This window comes from Lepeophtheirus salmonis, chromosome 14 (assembly GCF_016086655.4).
Source record: "Lepeophtheirus salmonis chromosome 14, UVic_Lsal_1.4, whole genome shotgun sequence".
NCBI classification, from domain to species: domain Eukaryota; kingdom Metazoa; phylum Arthropoda; class Copepoda; order Siphonostomatoida; family Caligidae; genus Lepeophtheirus; species Lepeophtheirus salmonis.
This window is the reverse complement of record NC_052144.2, coordinates 28,970,128-28,989,540: the sequence shown is the minus strand read 5'-3', so window position 1 is coordinate 28,989,540 and position 19,413 is coordinate 28,970,128. Positions and strand designations below refer to the sequence as shown.

At 30.8% G+C, this 19,413-nt stretch overlaps 1 protein-coding gene across 4 annotated transcripts in view; it reads right to left on the bottom strand.

The window, feature by feature from the left end:
- Hr96 (Nuclear hormone receptor HR96) overlaps positions 1-19,413 on the bottom strand; it is a 62,456-nt gene that overhangs the window by 31,177 nt on the left and 11,866 nt on the right. For 2 of the 4 annotated variants that reach the window (XM_040724902.2, XM_040724900.2), the window contains exons 2-6: positions 12,501-12,594; positions 10,755-10,879; positions 10,470-10,700; positions 3,263-3,454; positions 1,949-2,176 (exon numbers count right to left, since the gene is read on the bottom strand). In XM_040724902.2, the coding sequence (XP_040580836.1) occupies positions 1,949-2,176; positions 3,263-3,454; positions 10,470-10,700; positions 10,755-10,877 (774 nt within the window). In that variant the 5' untranslated portion in view covers positions 10,878-10,879; positions 12,501-12,594. The remainder of the gene's footprint in view (positions 1-1,948; positions 2,177-3,262; positions 3,455-10,469; positions 10,701-10,754; positions 10,880-12,500; positions 12,595-19,413) is intronic. The other 2 variants (XM_040724904.2, XM_040724903.2) reach the window with 1 other exon arrangement.

Sequence of the window (19,413 nt, the reverse complement as noted above, 5' to 3'; positions counted from 1 at the left end):
TTGGGGGGTAGGGTGGGGAATGGCTGCAATTTTTTTTCCCTAGATTGCTTAAAAAAATCATTTTGCATTTGAAAATCTGTGCTAAAATTTAATTTGATTTTAACTATATATATATACTAGGTCTGAAGCTGGAACATAACTTGACCACATACTCCTTCGACATGTTAGCCCACACATCTTCAACAGAGACCTTTCGAACTTCAAAACTTGCATGATGAGTGCGGCAAGCCTTTTTTCTCCACATTATCCTATATCCCAAAGTCCAAAGGTGAACAATCTGGAGAAGAAGGCGGCCACATTGACCAAGGCCAAAAATACTCCAAATTCATCTGACAGCCCTTTTGAGTTTTAGCAGCCTTGGTGGCTGGTGCTGAATCTTGTTCCCAAACATAACCTCCCATAGAATAGGTTTGGTCCAGCCTAGGCTTTACGACCTCGTTCATGACCTTCAGATACTCCTCTGTGTTGATTTTGAGACCCTTTGGGAACCAGTACGTAGGCGTTCTCTCGCTATCAGATGCCACCACACCCAACATCATGAACCCGGCAGGGTGCTTTGTCCTATTGATAGGAGGAACCTCTTGGAGACTTGTGGCCAAATAACAATCATTTTGTGCATTTCTGGCATGATCAAAAGTCCAAAAAATCTCATCTCTGAAGATGTGCACAACGTTAGAATTTTTCTTTGTCCACTTCAGCCGTATTTTTCCTTACGTCACTCTCATTAGCATGATGGCCTTGGTAATGAGCAGTGGACACCTCCTCTTGTAGCATTTGAGCCCTCGGTTCCTTACTCCATCAATTGTAGTCGTCTGAGACAACACTGTGGCCTTTCCTAGGTGGACAATTGATTTTTTGGGGGTTCTCATAGATTCTGGCCTTGATCTCAGCCAAGTTAGGTTCTGTACGCTTCCTATTGAGATCACCACTACCTTTTTTTCTCTTAAGGCCATTTCTGGACTTGACCATATCCTTGACTTTATTAATAAAAATTGTGGAGCATTTCTCTTTGTCTATAAACTTTGAGATGGAGAAATCGGTTCCCAGAAGGGCTGCAATTCTTTACCTCCATATATCAATACTAAAGCTAGGTATCAATAAATTATAAGAAACAAAATCACGATCTTTACCTGTTCTAAAAGTTGAAGTTAATTATGATCAAACTTGGTCAAAATAATAAAAATATGGCTCAAGAACCTTGAAACTTGATGTTTCTGACTATTTGAACCTAAATGGAGCTGGTGGTCATATCCATGGCCCGAATTAGACAAAATTAGGAGTAATGTTCAGTTAAATTCTTTTTTTCTAACATTATTTCAGGAACATTACTATTGTAAACTTCATAGAGGAGTACTTCTCAGCCAAAGGAATAACTAACTCAAAAAACTAGACTAACTTAGGATAGGAGTTCCTTATTAACAAAGCATTCCAAATAAGCTTCAAGATAATATTCTAAAAGCTACTTTCATTTCCAGTTAAAAATACGCCAATATCCCTTAAGTTTACATTAGTACACGATTTGCTGGACTGCAATGTACATTTAAAATAGGGTTTAATGCTGGAAAAATACTGTAATTGTAAATATATTTATGTTATGATGCATCTTTAAATCAATTTGCACCAAAGATAGGCAAGAATGCTTACTTCCGAGGGAGAAGTTAACACCCTGACGACCTATCAAATAGTGGACAAAAAAGAAGAAAAATCACACGCAACAACTGTTTTTCCTTTTTTAATTTTGAAATGTAGTTTTTCCATTATAAACATATCAATTCCACCTATAATATGCCCCCTACCAGGCCGACAATGGTCACGATCCTAAATATTGATTAATTCAGCTATAGGATATCGTATTATAATTACATCTTTAGGTAGCTTTGTAATGTCTTAATCTTTCTAAAAATATTTTTTTTAAAAGTGTACTATAATTTAAATAATACATATTTACCTGCTCTAATTTGATCACGTTTTTATGCACAATGTTAGCTCTTTGTGGTGAAAAAATAATAATCGCAGAAAGGAGTAATATTATAGTTTCGTTCCATCTCCATTTGGGATTAAATGACAATACAAATTTCTGATATTCTTTATAGAGCTTCAGTCCTAATAATGAGGCTTCTTTAAGCACTTTCATATCGCAAGTCAATTCCTTGGATCCGTCACATCCAGTGGGTAGCTAAAATGAAACTTTTTTAAAGTTAAGGGATTTCCACATATGTTTATGTTGTATACAAGTTGCGATTTCGTACAAGATATAACAAAAAAAAAAGATAATTAATTTCTAATTTAGATTTTTAGAGTCCTTTTGCTAAAGTGGTAAGAATAACGCAATAGTGTACTATTCCTTATTTGGTCGATATAGTTATTGATTTCTTTAGTGAAAATTGCTAATTATTAAGTATTATGTTCATTATTATTAAGTACACAGTTAAAATATTACTCGTAAATAAATAATAGCGCAGTCATTTTAATAGATCAAATCAAAATAAACTGTTATAAGACGAACAAATGTTGGTCATCAACATAAGAATAATTTAAGAGGATTTATCTTGAAAGTGAGTCTGCTTACATTTGTACTCTTAGTACAGGGATTCTCAACAAGGGCCCAGTCCAGTTCACAAGTGCATTTCTTATGGCTTAAAAACAATAATAAAATTAAAATGAATGCATTTGATTAAGGTATAATTAGACAAAACTGTGTTTTATGGTAAAACTGACATGTACTGCCCAATAATATCGGGAGAGGGTTTCATCACACGCATTTACATCAACTAAAATTACCTCTAGGGCAAATTATTCATTGGTCAAATTGGTCCAACGACCGATTTAAGTGTTTCTATATTAAAATTTATAATGTTGTGAGTTTATTTTCTGTTCGAATTCACGACAAAATTACGTTGATTAGAGCAATAATATGTATCAATAAAATATCCAAACGTCAATGAGTTTTATCATGCTTATACTATTTACATTCCATTTAAAATTGAAGCAAATATTTCCTTAGATTACATCTTCATTTCATATTGGCTACCACCGAAAAACTGTTAAGAACCCCTGTCGTAGTATATTTTATATTTCTATTATTAAATTATTTTGATAAATCATTTGGGAGTAGTGCAAATTTAATTAAAAGTTCGTAGTAGATATCGGTCAATTATAGATACACGATAAAATAGATTAAATTTGAATGGTCATGTCACTATAAACAAAGTTGCAACTTGTACACGCCATGCTACATATATTTATGTATGTTAATACTTACTCTCCATGAATTTTTATCTGCATCAAAGTTTTTAATGGATCTAAGCATCATCAGCTCAGAGCATCCTCCTTTTAGCAAAGCAATTCGATCTTCTTGACAAAGGCTGTTAAATGCCACGATTCCACGAGTCATCTTGATAATACGTTTAACAGCCAAATCTGTCAGATTTATCAGACTGATAAGATTACTTGGCTATTTAAAAAATTAAATGAAAAAAGGATTAAAATCATTTTTAAGTGTACTTTACATAGATACGATAGAGTGTTTCCTCACAGCGTTAAAATAAATAAGTAAAGCCATCAAAGTACAAACCTTCGTCTATGCGTTACCTCACTAACACAAAAATGTACGTTAAATTTTACTATCAGCTGTCGATATATATGTTTGTTTACCCCTAATCAGTGTTTAGAACGTTCATAATTGGTCGAATTAGAATTAGCTCTTGCCATACTCTGAACAATACTCAACAATTATTGACAATTATAGATAAAAATAATACTATATACGGGTATATTAAATAAAGAAACCAAAAATCAATATGGTCAACCTGACAATTTGGAGAATAAGCTGGAGGAGAGTAGGTTCGCTAATATGATGTTTTATTAGATTATCTGCGACCAGCTGTGAAATGAAAGAAATAAACCCAAACCCCACTCCGTATCTATAGGGCAGGAATTACACCAATGTTGATCCTCAATTTTACTCCGAATCCAACAAGGACTTACAAAATAATAAATCTTCAGCGTTACTCTACGTCATTCATGAGAAAACACGTTCGTGGTTACACTTTATAGTTTATACGAATCTGTTCTCTTTCCTCAAGAATCAAAGAATAATATGAACAGCTTAAGAAAATAAAAAAATAAACATTCAGGTAGCTACTACGAAAATCCAAGCCCTTTTCCATTATATGTAGTAGTATTTTCATTTTAAGTAGATTTTTAAAAATATAACTACGAAGGAAAGTACATTTTCCCTAATTTGGTGGTAGGGCTTGTTTATTTGTGACGTCAATGAAAACGCTCTATAAATAAATTTAGTTCATTACTTAAAAGGTTTTTGAAAAGTTTAATAATACAGAAGTCACGTGAAAAAAGGTCAATTAGAAATAAATAACTATGATCTTGTTAGTACTAAAAGCACCTCATGTTTTTACTTACTCTAAAGTACCAGGACGTCAATTTGACGTCACAATTAAAATACACATTTATTAAATAGAAGTTCATTCATTTCAAATAAAGGAATTCGTCCAATAGAAAGTTTTCTTTTATAAGGGTAGTAGAGTTTCTCATTTCCCAGAAAATAGTCCTTTAGGGAGATCCCGAGAAACCAATTTCTAAATTTCAGGATCTCGGGAAATTCCGAGATGAGATAAAAAATACTGTGAAATACTAGTCGTTTTTTAAATACTTTATGAAGATAGCATAATTTTAACAAGTCGTGAACGATTCAAAATCAATTCACAATTGTTTTATATACATTAGAACGTGAAATATAATTTTGTTGTTTTGTTATAGGTGCTTCGTTGGGCATCATTTTTTGTCCATGCAAACAGCACGAAATTTGTACCGTAGCAAAAATTGTTAAATTTCTTTATTTGAAGTGAATTTTCAATATATGTTCAACTTCTCATTTAATGAATAATAAAAAAGGGAACTTATATCAGGAAACAATCGAATGCAAGGATTCCATGGAATTGATTGTAGGTGTGAACCCTGAGTAATCTCGCGAAAAAGGAATTCAGTGAACCTGGAAGAGAAACTTTTTCAAATATATTCAACTTAAACTTACACTAGAAGCATCTCACTGCAGCAAAGTACCACGACGTCAATTTGACGTCCGAATTCAAATATGATTGTATATTTTACTAAAGAAATTTATTGCATTTATTTAACAACTTTAAGAAGGGTTTTCAAATCCTTTTTTTGTTTCATAATTCATTTTAAAAGCAAGCATTAAATACAGTTGCCAAAATTATTAATGGAATAATAGGACATCAAGATGACGTCCTATACTTCTTCATAATGCCATCCTTATATAAAAGTTATATGCCTACTTGCTAACAAAGTTTATCCATCAATACACACTAATAAAAAATTTAATGCCTAAAATATCAGCTACAAGGAACCAAGAGCTTTTATGCTAAATAAAGGTGAAGTCAGAGATTGACGTCATTTACTCGAGAAAACGGGTATTTTTTACATTAATATTCCAGTTACTAGTACTAATTGAGCCCATCCCTAGTTTGAAAGAGTTGGATTGCTATAAACTGATTTTTAGAAGGATTGGTGCAGAGATACAAAGAAGATCACATCATGATAATTTTGTGCGTAGAGAATACAAGTAACAATTTCAATAGTCCCTTTTTCTAGAACATCAAAAAAGCAACAGCCATAAAATTTAGATCACAATTCTATAATATACTACAGATGGTTGTCATAAGAATCAATTTTTTTGCGATATATTAAATAAAAACAATTTTTGAGATGTAAAGTAGTTTTTTTGATAATCATTCTTTTTTTAATAATGTAGTCAGTTTTTCACTGTTTTTGCTGGAGTTTAAGTCATTTAAACTATTGATTCTTTTGCTATCAGTTTGACATTTGAAATATTGTAAAACTTTGTGCAAAGGGGACAGTTGCATCAAGTACTGCAATTTTCGTGATCCTTCTTGACTATTTTATATACATAATTACACTTCACATCAAGCATGTTTTTAGCTACTGCAGTCATTGTTGTGTCAGTCCTTATCTAGGAACGAGTCCAGCCCCACTTGTCGACCCTTGAAGAAGGTAAAATCCATTGTTATTAGGACAAGGAGAAGTAACAATAAATTCTTAGGGCAAAAACTGCAGATTGATTTTGTATCATTGAACGCAATTGTTTGAGTTGATATACTACATAAAAAGTAAAAAATGTTGTAATTTTTTCCGCATTGATTTCATATTTTCTAACGCAATATTTTTCAATTATTTTGTAAAGTTATGTTCCTGTATTTGGGGTTCCAATAATGGCAGGGCTATGTTATACTCAAAACACAAGAACTGTTTTTTGAAGTTCAAGGAGATTAGAAAATTAACAGTCAAAAAGTGATTGGCGTCTCAAAAAATTACTGAAAAAATAACTATTTTTTAAATTTTATTCTAAATCAAAAAAGTTATTGGCAAAAAAAGAAATTTCTGAAAATTGTAATTACGTTTTTTGATGCTCAACTGAAATCTCTTCTCATTTTATCATCAAACGTCAATTTTTTAAAGAGAAAATGCCACAAAACAGTGCATTTTGGACATATAATTTTAGACTTTAACATTTCACTTACGTTTTTTTCAATTTCCAGAACATTTTATTTATTTATTTTTATAATATTTACAAAAATGAACAAGTTATAGGGAGTTATTTTTTCCAAAACGTTATTCTGCATAACATTTTTGTTTTTGCAAGTACGGAAAAAGTATTGGTAGGTTTATGTTTCTTTACAATTCCAATAAATGATATTTAATTCTTTTTTTTGCAAAAATAACGAAAAAAATTTTTGGTTTATTTATTTCTCGAATTTCAATTTGACATTTTTTTGACAAAAAAAAAACATGGACTATGCTATACCATCTACAAAATTCTTTTGATGCATATTTGTTGGTATATTATTTGGAGTTTATAACACAATTTTTCTTAAATAAATTCATAATAATATTATTAAGATTACAAGAGCTAATAGTAAGAGTATTGGGAGGTGGGAGGGGCTTGCTATGATGCTACTTCGTGGATTATCTTCCTAAAACAGATGGAAAACATATACAATACTCTAAATGATCACCAATATTTTTGAAAAAAAAATCCAAGGGCTAGGAATTCATTTTTTCCTTTTTGCCTTCAGCCACACAAATTTGTATAATATAAAATTTAAACTTTGTTTTCAAAGATTTTTCCAAAGTAACAAAGTACATTTTTTCCAAAAATAAATCCTATTTTTACTAAATTGAGTAGTACTTCTTCTTTTATGGGGTGTTGGTTCATTATTTATGAACAATGACCAAAGTGTAGTTCAGTGGGGTGCCTTCCAAAGAGTTGAATTTCATTTTTCGGTACTTAAAGAAGGTAGCATCAATCCCTCGTGACGTCATGAAGAGTGTTTTTCCATTTTAAGGTATTCATTTATATTATATAATAAAATAAAAGTATAATAATATTATCATGAAAACAGAATATTTTTTGCAAGATATTTGCAATTCTCTTAATATATATCTCATTTATGTTATTCGGCTCAATAAACGATCAACACATTCATGAATAGTTCCAAGGACTGACAGTTTAGGACTCGTCCCATAGACGAATATGTAACATGACGATATATTGTTATAATAACAAAAAGTTACTCATATTAGGACTTGTAACATTGAAATACATTATCTGTAGTCGATTTTTTATTTCTTGTCTATTAATGTTTATTTCTTTGGCAATCAAAACAAGGTCCGACTCGACGATTTCCATTATTATTTCCACATTTTCGACAATTAGCCTTCTTTAGCGTGGTGCATCTTTAACATCAGAACTACTAGATCGGAATCGACGGCAATTAAGGACCATACTTGAAAGTTCTGGCAATAAAACGTAGCTTACACGGAATGAGAAGCAGTAAATAAAATTTGTGTATAGAATATCCCATCTCACTAACGACAGGGTTAAATAGATTCAACCAAAAGGAGATACAAGTAGGTATGACGTGTTAAAATTTGGCGAGTCTACGTTAAACCATCTCGTAGTAATGGAGCCAAAAAATACTAAGTGTTCCAACTGTCCTCCATTTCACCTCCATATGTATATATTTTTTTGAAATACCCACATTTATAAATGACAAGTGCCTTCGATCAAGGTCGCGTGGTTATTGTTATTTATTTTTGCACTATTGCATGGGCGAAACTTTAGAGGATTTTAATGTTTGAAATGAATTTAATAGCATTTAGATGATAAAAGGAGAAGGAAAAAATAGATATAATGACTATCTAGGCATCTATTTCCGAAGTTTTCATTCATACATACGTTCATATACAAGTCCTTGAATTTATGGAATAGATACACATAATATAAATATTTAAATATATTTATAAATGTTCTACTAAATCATTCTGATATGTGAGCTCAACATTGTTTGAAGTCAGTAGGCGGTTACTTTATCGGTTTTCTCTCCCTCTATTCCTCATTTCAATAATATATGACGCAGTATAATATGCCTTTTGCACATTCAAAGAAGAAGGAACTCCAATAGTGAGACTTTGTAAGTAGCAATCATACCTACTTAGTAGAACTTATAATAATCATAAGCATAATACGCCTCTTCATTTGGCTAATTGAAATGACAATGGTTATAGCTATAATTATAGGGACAAAGTAATCAACTTCCATTTTGTACATTGGATTAATATCAATAGAACATTACTCTTATTTACTTAATAGAAGTTCACTCTTACAGGAGAGAGTGATTTGTGTAGGATGAGTAACAGGCAATGTGCTAGATTTCCGTGCAAAATGCAGAATGTCCGTTAGAGTGGTCAATGTGTAAAATGATCGGATAAACTATAATATCTCCGATATAGTGGTAATTTTACGTGCATTCACGTTGTGAGGTAAAATGATTGTGGCTAATTTGATTGTTAAACAATTCATTGCAGGCAATTTGATCATTAAGGATTTGATTAAGATACAATTTCATTACAAGCAATTTGATTATTGTGTGCACTAGGGTCTCATTTAAATCACTTTTTGTGAAGAAGTAAAAAATGGAGGACTTAAATGTGGTCCTTTTGATAAAAAATTAAGATTAACAAAGTTTGAACAATTTCTTGGAATATTTAGAGGTAGTTCAACGGCCCTAAAGTGTTGAAATTTTACATATTTTTCGTGAAAAAAAAAACCTGATTTTGTTTTAATATAATCCCTATAATTCATATAACAGCTTGTTAGTAAAATTAACAAATTTAGTTAAAAATTTAATTTAGAAAAAAGATAGAATGAATTATTGCCACTCTTTACAAATTTTTATTTCATGTAATATGTGTTTTTTAGCTAATGAAAGGTTGAGTGAAGTTGTTATCTCTTTGAACAAAGTCTCCCCCCTAGCCTCTCTTCATCCCCCACTTCAAAAACTATTGTCCTAAGCAACCTTAGTTTTTAGAGCCTTTGCTAGAACTTGGGGAACTACGGACTCTGTGTATAAGATAGCTGCGTTCTTTTTTTATCAAATATAATTTCCTGGTCCCAAATTTTCGAGCAAAGTCCCTTAATTTAAGTCCCTATTATCAGAACTGAGGATGTATAAAAAGAAACGGTACAAAAGACCGGTACTGAGACCGATAAATCTGAATTGAGACCGAAACAAATATATGAAAGAACCGATAGCGGGACCAATAGAACTACTGAGCCTGAACCAGGCAGAATCATGTATTTAGCTATCTAGTTTATCCGTTATTTTCTAGAATATTTATATAATAATATATATTTAATCTAATAATATTGTAAATATGAAGATCATACTTGATTGGTACAATATTCTGACAAAGCATATTTCTCGAAAAATGCATTAAATGCAAAGTTGAAAAATGTTTAAATAATTGAATAATATACATTGGTCATTATTGCATGGTAAATTTTCATAAAGAAATGGAATATAATTTGCTTTGTAATTTTTTTAACAGTAGATTTTCTCAAAAATCAATTTTTGGATCTGTAATTTAATCCAACTCTGAGTTTTGAGGCCTTTAAGATGAAGAAATTATCATTTTGATGAATTTTTGATTAGCAACATCTCGTAAACCAAAGCAATGATAGGCAAGTTTAATATCATTGAAAAGCTTAAACAAAACTTATGTTACAATATTGCTTACCTTCAACTTTTCAAAGTCTTTATTTTTGTTTAAATTTGATATAAAAACGTAAAACCCTTATAATTTTAAAAAAAAAGTACTTTGGAAAATACATAGAATTAGGATTATGTTCCTGATTTTTCAAAATCACAGCCTCAATATACAAATTTCAAATGTACATTAATTATTTGTATATATGTATGTATTATTATTAGAATTTGTCTATGTTTTTTATGGGTGCCCACACTGTTGGACCTAGAAGGCGGACACTTTGCATGGGTGCCTCTTTTGAAACCCCCGGTAAACTATTTACGTTATTACTTAACAAAATGGAAAGGATTTTCTCTTACATTCGAAGTTTTAGGATCAAGGGGTTCCTCCAAGAACATTGAAGCCACAAAAAGTTCTTGTATCCGACTCATTTCTTTGGAATTAAATTCATTTGTACTGTTTGTTTCTGTTTTAGGATTGTTTTCGAGAGAGGTAGGATGAAATTCGGTTTGCAGGGCAATCTGGATACAAGAATCATTTATTGCACTTTCACAGACGGTTGAAGTTGATGAACTTTCTTCAGATAAGCTCTGAAATTAGACCCTTAAACAAATCAATAGGATAATTATATGTATAACACGAACCTGATTCAATTGATCAGCACTTGTGAGTGAACTACTGGATGCATTTGATTTATCACGATTGAGTTGAATTTTTCGTCTTTTCTCTAGTTTTTGTTCTTCCGATTGAATAAAACTTTTTTCCATACCTGTGATAAATTAATTAGAATGCTGCAGTAGACATGGCGGTTTTAGAATGAGGGGCCTTGAAACAAAATAAATGTACGGCCCCTTTTCATGTTATAAGTTATTTTCTTTTAGAAATTAAATTTCAACTATAATTTTTTTTTAAATATAAATCAGGGCCTATTATAAGTTTTATTTTAATTCTTATCTATTAATTAAGTAAAGCTTGTTTAAATATTTCTATGTATGTAGAAAAAAAAATCGAAACAAAAAGATGAATATATATAGTCATAAATCATTTTCAGTTATAGTGTTATGTCAATCTTTTTTTTTTTTTTTTTTGGTTTAGTCCAGTCTAGTCTTAAGGACAGTCCTATCAGTTTTGGCACAGGTTCTTAAGACTGCCGGTCCAACAGACTGTCAGTACTACTAGAACTGGTATCAAAAAAAGGATTGAGTGACGTCTTTCTTATGAGTATTAGGACTGAACTAGACCGAACCGAGACTGAACAGAACAGAATTCAAGGCTTGAGTCGTTTAACCAATTGCAGTCTACCGCATTAACAAATGCAGCAAAATTTGTGGACAGAAAATGTAATTTCATTAATATCTATACGAGTATAGTATGCAAATATGATGTAATTCGCCCCAATAGTATATGTATTGTCCCAGGTAGTCATGTGCCAGTCTTTATTTTTTCGGTCCAGTCCAGTCCTTAAGACCGTTTGTCCTTTGGACTATCAGCATCAGTACTAGAACTGATGAAAAAAGAGGCAATAAAGTTGAGTGAGGTCATCAAGGATCGAACTATATCTGTTTTAGGACTGGACTGGAAATAGACTCAACCGTACGGGACTGCAGTCTTCAGTCCTAATAAGGATGGACACAATACTAGTATTTTATGCATTGGGTACTAAGAGTTGATCGTAATAATACTTTAAATATCTTAATTCAAAACTGAAGTACTAAAAAACTGGATAAAAAACGTACCAAGACGTAACTGTATGGGACTAGAGTCTTCAGATCTAAAAAAGGACCAATGCAATACTAATCATTTATTCATTGAGTACTAAAGAGTTGATCAAATTTATATTTTTAATAAGAAATTTCGAATTTTCTTTTTTTAACAATAAAAATTGGGGGACCTTTTGGAATTTTGTTTTAAATCTTACTTTTGTATAAAATATATTCCTGGGTCCTTTAGAATTGTTCTTTTTTTTCTGTGACCCGTTTTCATATTTATAAAAAAATCCAGCTTTTAGTATTGTTTGTACTTTTAATGGTGCATTGTTTCATATATTATTCTTATTTGCTCCTATTTTGGTTTTAGTTAAATGCTTGTATGTGTGTTCTGAATTCTGTATGATGAAGGATTGTATTTAGTTGTTTTTGATAAGTAATATGTGTATTGTGTTTAGGTAGGGTTTTTTTTTTTTGGAATGGGATAATTATAAACTAAAATGTTTATTTATATGATCTTTATGATCCTTTTTCCTTTATTTATTTCTTATGTAATTTGTGCAAATAAAATGAAAACCTCAATAATAATAAAAAATCCATCTTGTGCAAGGCACAGAGCAAATGCATCATCTAAAACCGACGCTGGCAATCAAAGTAGCATGTGCCTTTCAAAAAGAAACTTACCTATTTCAAAACATTTTTTTAGACGACATTTTTGGCAAAATCGTCGAGTGATGGTATTTATTTCACAATTGTTCAAAAATGGACATTTCAATACCTGCAAAAATAAACAAATGTTGTTGATTTTCACTATTAAACAATGCATGAATCTGCATAGTATATTGATAATAGTAATGATAGATAGTAATAATAGATCTTTTCTTCTGAAGAAGACATGAATATATTTGAATTGACATGGAAAAAAATCGACTCATCCCACGCAAAATTACTCATTAGTATAAAATTATGTAGTTTAACCTGGGCTTTAACATGTGTACATATGTATATACAAGTCTTGTTCACCCATCCCCAAAATTGTTCATTGCAAATCAATATCTATATGCATACATAAATGATCGATTGTGATGCCCATAAAATAGTTATGTGTATACGTAATATGCAAATGGTTCAATTCTAAAAGGATTCTACTATCCTTACAATTTAAATGTTTGTGGGTAAAAACTTCATCATACATTCTTAAAATGGATGCTGCCCTTTGCATAGGAGCAAGCTAAGGGTACTGACCAAATTGGGAAGCGTTATAAAATTATTTGTATAAAAAAAACCTAAAACAAATAAATGGAATGTACAACAGTTTCTATACTATACATAGAGCGCTATAATTAGGATTGTAAATCGTAAGCATTTTTTATATAAAGAAAACCCAAAAATTAACATTAAAATACTTCTTATTCTTTTAAATCTATATTTTATTTCCAATACTTTTCAGTATGTTCCTAAGCCACATTCAATCATATTATCATCAATTCTTTATTTATTATGATAAGAGCTTGTTTAGGATTTATTCTTATAAGTAGCAGTTTTTAACGGTGGTTTAATAAAATTAATGAACAGTTTTAATGATAGAATTTCCTTTGTTTTTCCATTTGATTTCTTGGATTATTCTTTTTTCAATACAAAGACTAAGGTGTTCAACCGTAGCTACAAAATTATAATATCCTATATAATTAAAATAATTTATGTGGGTGTGATGTATGTCCCACTTAGAAAAACTATGATAAAAACAAATTTATTTCAAAAACAGAGACAGATATCGACTTTAGGTATAAAATAAAAGTTGTTCTGAGTTACGTAAGGAATAATAAATTTACGGACTAGATTCCTGGGCTCTGGAGGGCAATTTTTTTTTTCGTAAATAAATTGATTTTATATTTTGCATAAAACAAGATCGATTCCCTGTGTCTCAAAGTTTTTTATAAAGGTTGTCGATTCGAAAATGCACCAAAACAATTAAAATCCAAAAAAACGAATTATTGTTCTAATAGAACGTATATTAAATACGAATTAAAAAAGGGAATTAGGAAGAGGATGAACGATTTAATCTGAGTATAATCTTCAATCTTCATCCTGGTTGAAGAAGGAACATGGCAAGTTAGCATTGGTAATGACAATAAATAAATCATAGAGCCAAACATTTGTAAAATTGTTTTATATTTCCCAAAATCAGTATTTTCACATGGTCAATTATATGTTGCATTTTCAAGACTGTCAAAAGGGGGTGAAGGTTTGATTATATTTACATCAAATGGACAGAAAAACAAAAAATGTGATATACAAGGAGTTTTTACAATAAAAATTTACCTATTATATAATTATGGTTCATAGTAAATCGTTTTACTCTTTGAATTTTAACGTCAACAAACTTATTATAAATAAAATCTTTTTAATTTTTCATTGGATGTCTTTCTTATCGTCCTGCAAATCAGTTCTAAAACTTATAAAATTTGGTCCTTGATGACGTTACTCAACTTTGGTTCTTGTACTGAAAGTTCAAAGAACCCATTGTCTTAAGAAAGGGTTCCAATGACAGATAGGATTGGACTTAACACAGGACTGGAACAAATAAATAAGAACTGTCACAGCACTATCTGCAGATGCACGGCACTAGTTTCACGGCAAAACTCAATTGGATTTTAAAAGATAAAAATTAATGAAAAAATTATGAAATTTGAAAAATCCAGGCTCAATGTAAAGTTTATATTGCAAGAAAAAAAATGACGCGGAGTCATTTGAATTTTTTTGAAGAAATCTGACTTTCCCTTTTAGTATTTAACATTTGACATTTGTTTTCTCTTGCTCAATTCTGCACCCTTCTGCGAACAACAACTCAACCTTCCGAAGCTGGAGATTGAACAGAAGCATACAGCATTGGTGAATAGGAGACAACAAGACATCATCGAGACAACACCAGGCCGCACACATCTTATTTGACGCGCAAGAAGCACCGGGAGATTGGATGGGAATTTCTTATGCATCCACCCTTAATTCCAAACCTAGGACCAAGTAACTACCACCTGTTCCTTTCTATGGCCAACCCACTTGGGGATACAAATTAGGCCTCAATAAAGACCTGAGAAAAATGGGTGCCCGAGTTTTTTGCCAATAGGACAAGGGCTTCTACGAGAAGGGCATTAAGAAGATGGATTCTCGTTTGCAACAAGTTATCGACCAGAACGGGGTATACTTTGCTTAAATTGGATGATTGTAACACTTTTTATAAAATATTGAAATTAAGGGGAGAATATGAAATTACTTTTTTCCTAACCTATTATATAAAAGGTGCTAAGTGAGCTAATTCTGATAATTTTATTTTATAATTTATAGACGTTGTTGCAATTTAAGAGTCTACTTTATTTCAAACAGTCGGAGTGGAATCATTTCATATATTTGTAGTCGGATTGGAATCATTTCAAATAGTCGAAGTCTTATTGGGAGTGAGAGTCAAATAGTTCACAAACATCCGACTTCACAACCCTACAATCTTGAACAGAAAATATAAATTTCCAATGTATTTTTTACTTCAAATATTTATTTTATTTTGATCAATTATAAGCTTTGTATTCAAAATTCTAGGATGAGTCTATACCTGCCCATTAGCCAAGAGTGTTAAATATAGTTTAGAACTTTTATTTGGTGTATTATACTTAATTTGGCCCCGATACATCCCTTTCATATAAAATCTATCAAATTCTATTTATTTTTTCATTATAACGAGGAATTATTGCTACTTTAAGTGCAATTTGCAACGCACCTAAAGGATTGATCAGAATAAGATGTTGATATAAATTGATTATAATTCGTCTTGAAGGATAATCCAGACTCAATTTTGAGAGAAAATCATTCTTCAGAGTGGGGACCTAAAACTTGCCGTAGCAAATAATTTACAATTTTTATCCCTGTTATTTTAAGTTACCAGGTTTCATTACTTAATTACATGACAGCTAAAACCAAAAAAACAAAAAAAGATTTGTTTCTTTCCCATATCTCCAAGTGCAAAAATGTTGGAGCAACTAAAAAAAAAGGCACAACTTGTGCGATTTCCTCCGCACCTGTGTCAGTGCCGAGAAGGCTGCAAATACCGTTGGGATCTCCATCTGGAATACTTATAACATCAATAATTCCATTCAAGCCCCATACAGCCGAGAAGAACCAAAAATTCAGCTGCAACAACATTGCAGACTTTTGCCCTGGATCCTTCTGGGCATCCACCGGCCCTAGCATCAACTAGACTTTGCAATATGGGACGTCTGTCTTGGAGAAGAATATCTGCTCCAGTTCTCATCTAAATTTGGATTAGCTCTGAGCTGTACCCAGTCTGTTTTCCGACTTGTTGAGGCTGTTATTGATTGTGAAGGAGGAAATATTAAATAAACAATATAGCTAAATACAGTATTTAAACAAACAAACAATTGGTTTTGAGATGTTTTTTTCTGGATTCCATAAAAATCACGTTTTTCGTATTTTATTCATGCTACTGCAAGTTTTGTATCCCCTTCTATAGTTTGTTTATTGTGCTGACAGGTCACAAATAAGAAATTATAGGCACGATAATGCACAATATCGTATTACATAATATTATGCTTGACATGGGGTCATTAAAAAATGCATTTACATAGCTGTTTATTACATAATTTCAAAAAACAAATATTTTATTTCAGTCTATGTAAGTTATGCCAGCAAACAATTATTTGTTATCAGACATATAACTTGAACTTGTCCACATATACATATACATAAATGGACAAATATATTTGAGAAGATTTAGGTTTATAAGTATAAATATACAATATAAATCATAATTATCTTCTCTTTATAGGGGTATGGAATCAACTGTTTTAATTAGTGTTGGATCCAAATCAAAATATTCCAGGTTGAGTTTTTGAGTTTGTATGTCGAGTCAAGTTCAAAAAAAAGACAATATATCAATTTTAAAGTTGGATCAAGTTCGAGTTTTTGAGGTAGATGAAGTTTATTTTTTTTACAAAATCTGGTAATTGATACAATTTTTGGATTCATAGTGCTAGAACCCAGAAATAAATTATTTTTATTCCTACTCTCGGTTCCTAAGTTCCCTTTTTAAATTGATTCTTGTCTGAGAAAACCAAATTTACTAGGACTATACTTGAGGTTGTCTTTTATGACTCGCCTTGGAAACATCAAACAGAGGCATTACTTGATAAGATTAAATTTTTGTTATTGTTTTAATAAATACAGTTCTTACTATTACATATGTCTGAATCTGAATATCATGTATCTGAACTGCGGTCAATTTTTATTGTCGTTTGAAATTTTGATACTAAAAATATGAGTAATCATTAATCGAATGTTTTAACTTGATTATATTGAATTATGATTATAATTCAAGTAAAGTCGATTTATTGTCAAATATTTTATGTGAGTTTGAGTAATTTTCAGATAATTGTTTACTTTAGTTCAAGTAATTCCCGAATCCAAGACTAATTTTAATCATTTTATTATTTGGAAAAATCATTTCAAGCTGTGATGACACAAATACATTTTGGCAATTACCCACCCATGTATGTGTCAAATGTATTATTGTAATGGGCAAAAACGTATCAATAACATCAATGATGTAGTCAAATCAATTAAAAAAATAAAAAACCTAACACATATAGATTATTTTCATTCATTTAAAGCAGGTCAAAAAATTCGTGTTTCAATGTTGTAGGGACATCACATATTAGTAGAGATAGGACGGATCAAAGATCCGGATCCGAAGAACCCGTATACGATATAAATAAACTTGTATTACCCGAAAAAATCTGAGATCCGAACCGGTTTAAAATCTCAAACTTTTTACGGATCTTAATTAGCTTATAGTAGTTGCTAATCCTAGTTTTAAAAAAAGCTATTATCTAAAGGTATTGAACGTAGCATATCTATTTACTTGAGTAATGCTTGGTGTGAGATACACAGTTGCATTGCTCACGTCGTTACCTTTATAGTATCACTCATCCTTTCGTCGAAAAGGAACAAAAAAAAGGCCCACAATCAGTTGGTAGTTTGCCAATTCTATAACAATTCCATAGTTGAGAAGAATTAATTATAATTCAATCAATGTTAAGAACATTGTTTAGGAGAAAAGAAGCGGAAAATTTGACAAGCGACAACAAAATAGATTGTATTTTTTTGTATTATCGAGTAACACAGTACCCGTGATTATTTTAGACGGTGTTAACTCACTAATACAAAAATGTATACTATATTTGGATATATTTCAATGTCAATCTTTGATCTTTTTACCACTAATCAGTGTTCTTAATATTGATTGGTTGTATTCAAATTAGTCTTATTAAGCTGTGAACCATTATTAATTATTTTTGAATAATAATTCCATAATTGGATAATTACCATCAGGTTTTGGACTTTTTTTCGGTTTCTTTTCAGATGAGAGGTTGCGAGATACATGATAGTCAACGACGTGTTCTCATGGCGTTACCTAACTAATACAAAAATACCATATATATTGTGTAGTCAGCTATCGATTCCCTCTTCTCCCTTGATCCGTCATGGCTGTTTCATGATTTATTCTTTTCATAAACACACAAATTAATAAGTTATTCTATACTTATGCTCCGTTTCTGAAAGAACAGGAATACACTTTCTTGTTGATCCCTAGTGGTTTATATAATATATATAATGGCCATTTTATCATTTTTATGAAGAAATTTTGGCTATTTCTTCATTGAAATAATACAATAACTAATCATAACTACTCTTTTAATCAAATATTACTAAGCAAATGTATAATACAGTATCGAATAAAACCAGTAACATGAGTCTTGTTACTTAAACTTTTCTTTGAGGAAATGTTAGAAGTTTTGACGAACTTTAACAATATTTGGCATTATATTTTTTTGACTTTTTTTAACAAAAAATAAATAAAATTTTGGCAACATACATTAAATAAAATTTCATTCTCAGAGTAAAAGGGGGTGTTACTCTATCGATTGAGTGAAACTCACCCTGAAGTCTATTTAGAAGTGGATCAAAATTATTCGGAGCTACTCTCAATGGAAATATTTGACTTGAAACCAAAAATAACAATCAACTTCTCCTTTAATTATAACTAGTCTTTCAATAATTTTCAATAGGCAAAATTAATATTATTGACGTTGTTAAAAACTTAGTCAAATTTTAAAAGTAAAATTTTGTCACTAACTTCTTTAAGAACAGACAAATTGACAAATAACGAGTTTTTTTAATGCAATTTTGACAATAATGTTAATTAAAATATTGACAATAAACGTTATTTGTTTGAGAAATTTGACAAAAAGATTTTAGTCAGGGGATAGATGCACTTCCCCTATATTTTTGGGCATGTGATTGAGATTTTTCCAATATATTTCTCAAGATATAGATAGGTACATTAAAGATGACATCACTTATATCATAACTACTTATTTATAAAGCTTTTAAAGCATAATTTGAATGGTTAAGAAAGTGATATTAAAACTCAATTTTGAATCTACATTTATTCATTATTATTTCACTTAATAGGTAAGCCTTGAGAGGTACCTATGTACATAATGTAATACGTCTATAAGAATAAAGA